This window comes from Mixophyes fleayi, chromosome 1, assembly GCF_038048845.1.
Source record: "Mixophyes fleayi isolate aMixFle1 chromosome 1, aMixFle1.hap1, whole genome shotgun sequence".
Lineage (NCBI taxonomy): Eukaryota > Metazoa > Chordata > Amphibia > Anura > Limnodynastidae > Mixophyes > Mixophyes fleayi.
The window spans coordinates 150,533,383-150,545,793 of record NC_134402.1 but is presented as its reverse complement, the minus strand read 5'-3'; the positions used below and the strand labels follow the sequence as shown (position 1 = coordinate 150,545,793).

General features: G+C 34.0%; 1 protein-coding gene across 2 annotated transcripts in view; it reads left to right on the top strand.

Annotated features, from left to right (window-relative positions):
• Positions 1–12,411, top strand: part of GRID2 (glutamate ionotropic receptor delta type subunit 2) — a 959,624-nt gene that overhangs the window by 452,482 nt on the left and 494,731 nt on the right. For both annotated transcript variants that reach the window (XM_075201703.1, XM_075201712.1), the window contains exons 3-4: positions 5,039–5,323; positions 11,921–12,126. In XM_075201703.1, coding sequence (XP_075057804.1) covers positions 5,039–5,323; positions 11,921–12,126 — 491 coding nt within the window. The remainder of the gene's footprint in view (positions 1–5,038; positions 5,324–11,920; positions 12,127–12,411) is intronic.

Below are 12,411 nucleotides of genomic sequence, written 5' to 3'. Positions count from 1 at the left end.
AATTGCTCCTGCACCATGCAAATAGGATCCACTCAAAGCAGTAAATCACCAGATGGGCACATTATTGTAAGTTCACAAATTTAATCAGAAAGTATATACAATTACATTTGTCAAAAACAACATATGGTATGGTGAGGCTCGGTAGAGTCCTAAATAGATTCAAGTGTATTTTAATAACACTTGTTGGAACTGCCACTTAGTAAATATACCTCCGTATTTTGTCTAATTAATTACTACTAGTTATAATAATGCTAGAAAAATAGTGACAAATATAGCAGTGTGGAATAAAATTCACAGTGTCAAAATGACAAAAAAGTACATACTAAATTGCCAACTGCCAATATGCAACGGCATGCCAGCTGTGATGATACAGAAAATAAGGTAAAGTGTGTCAAATAACACTATGCAGAGGACCAAAATAAACTAAAAACAAAGTAATGGTATTATAAATTAAACTGATTTAAAAAACCCAATAGGGTAGAATATAAAAGAACTGGCCTAGAAGCACGTGTTTTTCCTCTAGAAAGACTTATACCAATACTCCTTGTCTAGAGAAGACTGAAATTCACAGTTTTGGTTCACTCCTCAGGTTTGGTTCATGTGAATACTAGTAATATTGGGACAATAGTTACATTTTCGCAATAGATCAGCACATATTTAATGATACAAACAAATCTGTTTAGGGTTTTCATATATGTTGATCAAAATCAACATTTTAGAAAACATCATCTTCTTGTATTAAAATTCAAATGTTTTGAAAAATGTTTGTTTGATTTATATCCCTGGCTTTTACTGAGAATAGCAGATATAGAGTGTGCACTCAATTTCTAATCCTCCAGAGAAAGAAGTCTAGTCGCTGTCCTGGCAACTGAAGTACAAAATTAAATGTGTCTACGAGCAATAGCATAAGCATAAATAATACAATGTAACTAGTATATAATAAAGGCATGAAGACTCAACCAGCTTCATAAAAATATTATTAGAGAAAGCAGTAAGCAATAAAAAAATAAGCATATATATATATATCAAGACTGATTTAGCTCACAAAAAATATATCAGACTGTTATACACTCTGTATTTATATTTAACTCCAGATGGTAATGTAGACAGTGGTATTTGTCAGAGTTGCTTAATAAAATATTAATAGTAATAAAATTAAAACTAACATTTGCAATACCATCACTGTTTCTAGTGCAGTTTAGAAAATTACAGCAGGCATTTGATTATTTGTTCTGGGTTATATGACATCTGTAGACACAACAGCTTTTAAACAAAAAATAGCAGTCTTGGGAACACAGGTAGGTTGCAAAACAGGACAAGAATGGTTGAGTGGGCTGACAATGTGGCCAGATTACAGACAACATGTTAACAGATTATTTCATAGGGTCTCATTTAGCCCCTGTTCTATCTTGAGAGAGCACATAATATAGAGTGATCTCAATACACTAGTAGCAGAGCTGGGAAGTATGAAGGAAGCCACCAAGGAATGTGCGTAGTGCTACCAGAAGCTCAACTCAGAGGTTGAGTTGAGCTATCAGCGCAGAGACAAATAAGGGCATAGAGGACCCCCCTTTTTCCAATAAAAACATAGGGCCTGATTAATTAAGGAAAGTAAGGCAAAAAAAAGCAGTAAGTTTGCTCCTGGACAAAACCATGTTACAATGTAAGGAGTGCAAATTAGTTTATTATTTTGTACATAAGTTAAAAATTGTCTGTATTTTTCATGTAGCACACAAAAATACTTGATAGCTTTATTTGTAGACTGAAATTTAAAGTTGATATTGGACATGTCCTACCCCAACTATCAATCTGTCATCACATTTTAAATTTACCTCCCCCTCCAATGTAATATGGTTTTGGCAAGGTGCAATGTTACTCATTTTTTTTGCTTTACTTTTCTTAATGAATCAGGCTCATAGTGTATAAGTCACTATGTGGTACTGAAATAAATTAGCAATCTGGAACCTGTTTACAGGTTTTCCTCAATTTAATAACTAAATATAAAATATGTAAAATATGCTCTACTACTGTTTATTCCTCCCAAAGACCAGTGTATTTACTGCTAATGGTCTGTGACCATGCACCAAGTGAGAAATATGTGTCTTCTATTCTATCTACACACAAATACAAGCTAGAGAAGAGCTCGGAGTGTATGTATTATTGCATAGATCTGGAATACTGAGCATTGTTGTCAAATTAATATTTGCTGCACAAGCTTTAATCTAAAATGAATCATGCAAGAAACTCATTGATTTTATCAGACTTCAGCTATTTTCTGGATTTATCATTAAAATATATATAAGACACCCATTATTTTACATGGCACAAATTGCTGCCACTATTTAGACCTTCTCACATACGTCAAATGATTTCATTCAAAGGAAAAGGGAAATTGCTTTCAGAGAATGAAGAAATGCTCACTTTCCTCGGAGACTTAGATATACAGTATTGTAATGGTTAGCAATTCTTTTTTATATTCATAAAACAGCGGCCTGGCAAGCATTTAGCAAATATTGTAGCAAAATATCTGAAATCACTGATGCACAGAGACAACCGATCTCACTTCAATGAAAGGTATCTAGCCAAAATGAATTTGTTAATGCAAAACTGGCTGAAAAAAAATGCATGCACTTTCACACTGTTTAAATCATGACATTTCAGCAAAAAAAAAAAAAAACTGCCTCTTGTTCAGTGTTCAACTATCAGCATTTTAATCCAAAGGATGAATATTTTTCTTTTGTGAGAGACTTACAATATTTTCTGCTGAATTACTGCCTAACATGAACAATGAATTAATATATATCATTTACACCTTTCTTTCCACCGCTAATGGAATGCCTCAATACAAGGACTTACAAATATAACTACCCCTTTTAAAATGGCAATGGCTAATTTACCAACAGATTTTCAATTATTTGATTTTTTTCTGTTTTCTTTATACTAATATCCAGCCTACAGGGAACTCATATCTACATACTATCTGACAATTCAGGTGATCAAGAGGGAAACAAGATTGGTTAGAAAGAAAAAGCTGTTTGCAAAGAAGACGTTTGGATAAAACAATACACAGCTAAAACACTGCAGTAGTTTATTCATAACAATCAATATCACCCAAAGAAAACCAATTATGAAGTTAAGAGTGACAGGGGAATTTCAGCTCAGAAAGATATACTGTCTCACCAAAAATGGGTCAGCGGGCACCTATATAATTCATTTCTAGTTCTTGACCTGTCTTTGCAAAAAGAAAATTATTAATAATACTATAATTTGACTGCATAGTGAAAAGGGTCAAAAAAATCAATAAGAAAAATGGATGCAATATTATATACTATAGATCACTTGACTAAGTATTCTAAATTTGAATAATCAATGCTCACAAAATGCGGATGTCCAAGGGGAACGCCATATGTTACCTACAGGAAGATCAGATTGTGCTTTACTCATTTTCAAGTCTATCCCTCCCATCAGCTCCTCTTTCAAATAAACCAGAATCAACCTCTAGGTTCCTCCAGTGTAAAATATTAAAGGACAAAAACAATAGAGGAGAGTTTAACAGGTGGCTATGACAACTATAAAAGTAATAGGCAAAATAAAAGTTATCTGATGTAAAGATTAACAAAACAGCGTAAAGACAAAATTCATGAAAGAAATAATTAGAATCCCATATCAAAGTCCTGCGCTTACCAGAGAGATTTTTTTCTTTCTAATATTTTCTAAATCCTAACAATAGCATTATGTTTGTCCCATGCATTATTGAAATATTTTATTATGAGTCACTACCACAACAGCAGGGAAACTATTGCATGGATCTATTACTCTTCCTCTATCAAAGTCCTGTTAACTTTCAGTATCCCTCCCTCCAATTTCAAAGTGTATGCTGCAAGTATATATATATATATATATATATACATATACACATATATATATATATATATATATATATATATATATATATATATATATACTACTTTTATGAACTCTATTTGTATCTTTCATATATATATAATTCTCACTTACCCCCTCCACCCATTTTCTACCATAGCTCTATATGTTCAACTCTTTTTCAAGTCTTTCCTGATTTATGCAGCCCATGCACCAATTTAGTAGCCCCTCTCTGATTCTTTTTTCTCTTTTATGTCTTATTGGAGATTTTGCCTTCAAATCTGTACACAGTATTCCAGGTGAGGTCTTACCGGCGACCTATAAAGTGTCAATGTAATCCTTCTCATTCTGTTGCTAGTACCTCTTCCTATACAGCCAAATATTCTACTAGCTTTTCCTACTGCTTGGCTACACTGCCGATACTTTAAGCATTTGAAACTATAACTACATGGTCCCTTAGCTTTGTTGTTGTTGAAATTATATCACTGTTCATTCTGTATTTTTGGGGATTTTTGATCCGCACATTATTTTGCATGCTGATATATTTAATTTAATTTCATTCCTCTATTTTCTATAAATTGTTTTAATCCTTCTGGGGCATCAACTCTATTACAAATCTTTGCATCATCTGCAAAAAGACATATCTTTCCTTGTAGACCACAAGTAATATCACTAATGAATACATTTAAAAAAACCTTATATGATAATTGTATTACAGCACTCAACAGTTATTAATTTAATAATAATAATAATAATAATAATAATAATAATAATAATAATAATAATAATATGAAGAATATTACTGGGTATAAATACGAACAAATATCACACATATCATTTTTTTTCAGAATTATATTTTTATTTGTCTTTTCATTATGTTTATACAATATCTATTTATGTGGTTTTGCAACAAAATAATAACATTTAAGTGGAAAAGACAAATATATTTAAAAAAGTGTATAAACTGGGCTTATAAATTGAGCATCACCCATAAAAACAAGTATCATGTATAAGCCAATTTGAAAACATTAATTTCTCAATATTTGTAGACTGTATATATTATTACATTTAGCATGGATATGTCAGCCATATTAAGCCAAAGTAACCTGGCAAACATGTGTCACTGTCATCTGAAATATAATTTTGTTTCTTTCAGCTTGTGACCTTATGAACCAAGGCATATTGGCCCTTGTCAGCTCTATCGGATGTGCATCAGCGGGGTCTTTGCAATCTCTGGCAGATGCTATGCATATTCCTCATCTTTTCATGCAACGAGCCACAGCGAGGACGCCAAGAAGTAGTTGTGGACTCAACAGGAAAAAAAGGATTGATGATTATACATTGTCTGTCCGCCCTCCAGTCTATCTGAATGATGTTATCTTAAGAGTCGTCACAGAATATGGCTGGCAGAAATTTATTATCTTTTACGACAACAACTATGGTAATTTCCTCCACATTCTGCATACAATATAGGAATGCTTCTGCAATGCTTCATCAATGTTTAAAGAATAGGTATAAAATAAGTATTCTTCATGTGGCAAAATATTTGCATGTTATATTTTAGTCTGCCAGAGACATGACTGCATAAAAATGGAAATGTGAAAAGCTAAGCATCCTGATATATAACTAATTCTGTTACATAATATACTGCTGCAACCAAAATATTCCAACTGCTTAGCATTTTAAAATATTTTTTTTCTTGTAAGGTATAAGCAAATGCAATGTAAAATGTAGAAAAGGTGTGGACAAATGCATGTAAGAAAACATATACAGGTATAGATTATATTTATTAAATATATATATATATATATATATATATATATATATATATATATATATATATATATATTACAGACATTTTATTCACAGCCATAATATTCAGAAAGCTTCGAGAACCAGAAAGAAAAAGAAAGAAAATTAAGAGACAAATTACTGCAACTAGGTCCTCATGTCATGCATACAGAAAGATACTGACCTTCTCTACCGAAGTCACTGAGGAGCACTGCTATATAAGATAATGAGTGAGGGGGGCATACTAATGGCATTGTGGGGAAAACAGGTATCATTAGTAAATGTGTTATAGCACATTTTATGCATGTTGCCCAATTTACAGAAACTTCCCTTATAGCACAAATTTCCAACTATTTTGAATACAGATCCCACCCCTGTATATAAAAAATGTCAATTGTAACATAAGGCATGCTTTTGTTCTTTAGAATTTAATAAATATAGATCTCACTTACATACATGATGTATATTTATTGGAAGGTATCAAGCCCTGGTGGGCTTCAGTCCTGGATAAATTTATGTCAGTTGATTCTGTACATAGAGTAACTTTGGTGCCTCAAACCATTTTCCATCCACTGTATACCCTTTACACAGAATGTACAAATACCACCGTGGCAGCACGGTGGCCTAGTGGTTAGGACCTCTGCCTCACAGCTGGGGTCATGAGTTCAATTCCCGACCATGGCCTTATCTGTGTGGAGTTTGTATGTTCTCCCCGTGTTTGCGTGGGTTTCCTCCGGGTGCTCCGGTTTCCTCCCACACTCCAAAAAAACATACTAGTAGGTTAATTGGCTGCTATCAAAATTGACCCTAGTCTCTCTCTCTCTGTCCGTCTGTCTGTCTGTGTGTGTGTGTGTGTAAGGGAATTTAGACTGTAAGCTCCAATGGGGCAGGGACTGATGTGAATGAGTTCTCTGTACAACGCTGCGGAATCAGTGGCGCTATATAAATAATTGGTGATGATGATGATGATGATGATGAAATACCACATATCTTTCCAGACCTATTGTAACCAACAGTCAGAGGTGGAACTACCACTGGGCAGCCCATACAATTTTGTCACAACTGAAAGCCCAAATTGGGCTTCACTACACACTCTCTGGCAGAGCAGGAGCCTCAGGCATGGATTAAACCCCTCCCAAATTTTGCTGTGGGTCCCTGTGATTAGGTATTATACTCCATCAGACAGTAATTAAATTAGATGCATTTCCACCATTATTTTAGCATTGTTTATTTATATAGCACCAAGAGCAGCACTGTACAGACAAGATTTATCACCCAGAAGAAACCCCATTACCTCAGCACCATGAGAGAGTAATGCTCACCACTCTGCTCTAATATATTGTTGTTATATTGTTCATATACAGCCAGTGGCATCATTAAAGTACACCTATTGTCCATGTACTTCGCCAATGACCCTGTCTGTATTACTATTTAACTAAAGGCTATGAAGCTTGGGATGTCTTGTCTCAGAAAGAATAGCTAAATTCTTATACTTTTTATCGAAGGCATTATGGATCTTGTTTAGTTAGTTGGGATAAAATAAAGATAATTTTTCTTAATCTTTCATTTTAATACCTATGCTTATAGTGCACTGAGTTAAAGTAATCCTGACTCCTACTCGGGAAATATGATATTATTTCAAAACAGGAAAATTACTTTCTTTTGCATCATTTAACTTTGCAAAAATATTAATCATTAATGTCAAAGCTGCCAGCTTTTCCTAAAGAAAGTGACAGTGATAGGTAAGAATAAAAAAAAGGGTCAACAACAAAGGTCTGCAGTAATAATTAGACAGGCAAAGTACTCTCCGACAGATCCGGCTCATCATTGTCTTCTCTTTGTTAATCCAAGTGGCATTTAAATTCTACCAAAACTGGCATTTGAAATACAGCTTACCATCAAAATTATGATTTTATCAGAAATTATAATTATATGGGGGAACGTTCATGTTTAATGACATTGATCTGCATATGTAAGCTATGGAACTTAGTGTAAATGCAATTCATCATTTAAAATGAACTATTTTGTATAGACTTTTTTCCCTAATTCTCTAAATAATCCTCTCTATGTTTTTTGAAAGCCTTATCCTAATCTGCACAGTCTACATAAATATGTAGAATATCCTACATCCATATATACAAAAGAAATGTGGCTACATCCACTATTTTATGCAGTGACATGTGAGCGGGGATAGTCCATGCTAAGAATTGACTATTAAAAATGTGTAGTAATGTATAAATTTAAGAGAGTATTTAGATATTCCAAGCTTCCAAATACCTGTACCTGTACAAAATCAGGAACCTTAAGTATCATATTAGTGTGCATGCTATGCTTCCCAATAGCACAACACATCATCGTTAATATCATCGGTTATTTACAAAGCACCACAAAATTCCATCAAGCTGGACAGTTGGTACAAAAAAAAAAAATCATACATAGAAACAGAATACAGATATATAAGGTTAATGGAGACTACGCAGACATGAGACAGAGGGCCCTGCTTGTGAGAACTTAAAATCTAGAAGGAGGGAAAATGCTGATATAATAGAAGCTAGATGGACAGGATGGTAATTGGTAGTGTCCAAAGGGAGTAATATCAGGTGGGGGTGGGATAAGATATTGTGAAGAGGTCGGTTCTGAGAGAGCACTTGAAAGACTGAAGGTTGGGATAGAGTCCGATCTGGCGGAATAGTGAGTTCAATAATACAGGAAAACAAAATTTATACCCTTCCTAAATTAAGTGGATTCACATCCCATTAAAGCCCCTCTGCCCCCCATGTAACAGTTTAACATCTAGTTAAAACTGTTTTGCATTGTCATGTTCATGTCTTCCTTCCCCTTGCTTTGTTCAATTAGGAAGTTTCTTTCTGCAAATTAAGATGCCTTTAGAATATAGATGCAGCATTTGTGTGTCTAAGAAAAAATGTTTTGTTTTTTAAATAGTATTTTTAAAACTTGTCTGACATGCAAGTCACATCTTAGTAGTTTGTGTACAAAAGGCAAACACTTAATGGTATTGTCTACATTTGGATAACCCCTCCTCAATTTAACCTACTGTATCACTCGCTTCACACTGTGTTGCCAGGATGCCAGATTGTGCTGGTTGCATAGTGTTGGAGTACTGAATCCAAACATACAGTTCAAATAGTATTAATGTACTATACCAGCACTGAGCCCCAGCATCACTGTAATGAAGTAAGTGGTGCAAAAAGTGATCCAACATCCCAGGTTCAGGTCACAGATTTGAGTAGGACAAAATTAAGATGAGCTTCACCAAAAATCCATGTAAAACAAATGTACAGAGTCATAGCAGTTTTTATTTCAAAAATACTGAAGACCTGCACTACCCTCACTACCATCATAACATTCTTTATAAATACTTTGTAAAAATAAATATCACATAAAAGTTCAATTTATGCACAGTTCCAATAGCTGTCTAACATTTACGATGGCTGTCTAACATTTTTTTTTTATTCCTGGTAGCAAAACTTAATGCCAGTATGTTAGACTCACTAATCGTTTCTAGCAGATGTCATTCCCAATGCCGACCTGGCATTTTTATAATTTAATTAAGTGACATAGAGGGACATGATGGTGTTAGTATTACAAGACAGAGGACACCAGGCAGACCTTTTGTCTTTTGACACTGTCTCCACGGTGCTCCCATCTATTTCTGCATTCCAAGTATATAATTGGGTAGGGTAAACAGAATAATTCCTGGGAAAGCGTACAATATAAATAATCACATTTTTCTTAATCGATTTCAAATGTTCATTATTAGCCTGAGGCTGATTTCAACTGCCTGATGACTGCAATATCCTCAAGTGTGTCTCCTGACAGTCTTAAAGCCATTAATAACTCATTTGGCCTCATGCCAAATATGAAATTTTCTATGCTTCTATGTGCCACAATAAACATACTATTAATTTGGGTTATTACTTGAACTATTTTATTTGCATTACAGCATTTACGAGTAAGCTATCCAGTGACAGTATTCATGCATAAAATGTGTGAGGACAACAAGATGTAGACTAAAATCCCTAAGTTTTTTTTATCATTACTATAGGAATATAATGTGTTGAGGATGCTCATTAAACTGCCATGGTGTTTCATTTAACACTAAAGCAAATTAATTAATTTCCACTATAAAACTGACTCATCAGCTGGTGTTCCTTTTAGAAAGGAACATTCTAGTGATGTTTCATTTAGCTAGATGATGGGCTAATGTGGCTTTTAAGCCTTGGTAGGGATTAATTACCCTTGATGATAAATGGATATGCTTGAATTAAAATTAAATAATAATTATATTGTAAACAATTATAAGGTTAAAAGAGTCTACGGCGTAAAGAAAACTATGATTGGAGCAATATAAGTGCACAACATTTTCTCTAATATATGTTATACATATGAACAATACATTTAAGCCTACAGGAAGGAAAAGTCCTGCAGTCGACAGTAGATACACCCATTTAGAGATTTGACCTAATAGCGATATTTCTTCAGTGGTCAGGGATCAGATAAGGTATGGCCAGAGAGACAATAAATACATGCACAGGTGGGGTGTAGTATATGCTCTGAGTTTATGAAAACAAATCATCATCTATATATAATGATTTGGTCACGTAGAAATTTTAGCACTGCGCAAGCGTAAATCACAAAGTCCAACATCAGCAAATATTACAAAGAAAGATATTCATGTCTTGTGAAACCGGACATAACTGTTACATATCATAGTTGCAGTTCTTGCCTGTCCCTGAAATTTGTTAATAACACTAAAGCATATTGTGACTTGCAAAGCTGTAGGCCTGAATCTTGAACAATATTTTTTCTGAACAAACCAAGTTAACTCTTTCAGACCCAATCCCCGACCACATAATCCAATATAAAAAGTGACAACTTACTGGATATTAGCAATAGTGATCTATGCATCCAAATGACTGTGCATTTGGGCAAATTAATCACTTCTGTTATCTGGAGGTGTGATCATTTTTTTCTAATTGTACATTCAAGTCTGTTATTAAGACTGCAATACAATACAAATGTAATTGTAATTAATATTCCCCCCATATTAACATGCATTGAGCAGGATTTTCATGGTGCATCTTTACAGTTTTTAAGAAAGAACTCAAAACTGAATTACTTACACAAACAACACCATTACTAAGCATAGTCTCCTATCATATGTAGCCTTCTATGCCTCATTCATTTTAACTTTTATCTTTTATCCAATATACTGCCTGTTTGACCTTCATTAATTTTTTTTATGTAATGCCTGAAAGTAATGTGACATCAGGCCTGCATGTATTTCACCTGCTGAATATTGGTATTTCATTTTGCTAAACACATTGGTTTCTGTTCACATATTTAGACAAAATTATCTTTATATACTTTAGTTTTCATCTAGCTGGAGAAAGGAACTTCAATTAAATTACTGAAATAGTACTGATTTCTGCCAACTCCAATGGGTGTAAGTTTCAAGTCCACTTGTATAGTCAAATATGCTCAACCTATTAAGGCCTGTCCAACATTCTGTGCAAATTTGCTCAGACCATATTTTGTCACACAGCCATGTACAGTTATATAAAAATAGACAAACAGTCTACATATACACTTTAGCGATGCCCTAACAACAGACCTCCTGGATTTCCTCTCTGGTATGTAATGAGCCTCAATGACAGGCACCTATGTTACTCTGATCATGTACTTAATTAACAGTATTCACAATAATAGAAGAAAGAGCTGGGGGCCCAACTTGCACTGAAAAAGTGTTTTCAGTAATCCTAGATAAGCAGGGTTCTAAATAAAGTAAAACTGTTACATCCAATCAGCAATCACAATCCTAATCAGCAATATAGCATGATAACATTGCTGTCTAAAGTTTAAGCTACTAAATACTGCTGCCTCAACTGTAGTCATAATAAAACAGATGTTTTAGTATCTAGACATTAGTTAATAAAAATGAAAGAACATTTACTGTATTAAATAAACACAAATAGGTATAATAAAATAAATGATTTTCTCTTTTTTGCTATTTTGTTAATGCTACTAAGAGAAAACAAGTGTAGACTTTATAACAGATGCAATTTGTGTCCAGTTTGAAATGGCAATGCAATGCAGTTTAGCATATGTGCAGCTTAACCTTCCATTTCATGATACTGAGCAAAATGACTTCCAAACCAGGATAGGCATTTAATGGATGTGTTTCTGTTAACCGATTAGCATTTTGATGGACTTTTGATGTTCCTAGATATCCGTGGAATACAGGAGTTTTTGGATAGAGTATCTCAGCAGGGAATGGATGTAGCTTTGCAGAAGGTAGAAAACAACATTAATAAGATGATCACGGGACTCTTTGCCACTATGCGCATTGAAGAGCTAAATCGCTACAGGGACACACTAAGAAGAGCCATTCTCGTTATGAGTCCAACTACTGCCAAATCCTTCATTACTGAGGTAAGAAATATCCTGTTAATGGCTGCTTGTTTCTTTCTTCAGTGTTTCAATTCATAGTGCTGCAGCTAACGAGGTTGTTTAGAACAAGCATGTATACAAAAATAAACATGCCGCTAATTGTGCAATTCTGCCTAACCAGAAGATACTTTAGGATGTTCACATATATAACTACAATGTGCAATAAGATTTTCCATTCAAGCTCATTATTAAGCTTGAATATAAAAGTTGTCCAGGCTTTATTGTCAGGTCACTTCAAGGACATTATTGCAAAATTTTAAGTGCTTT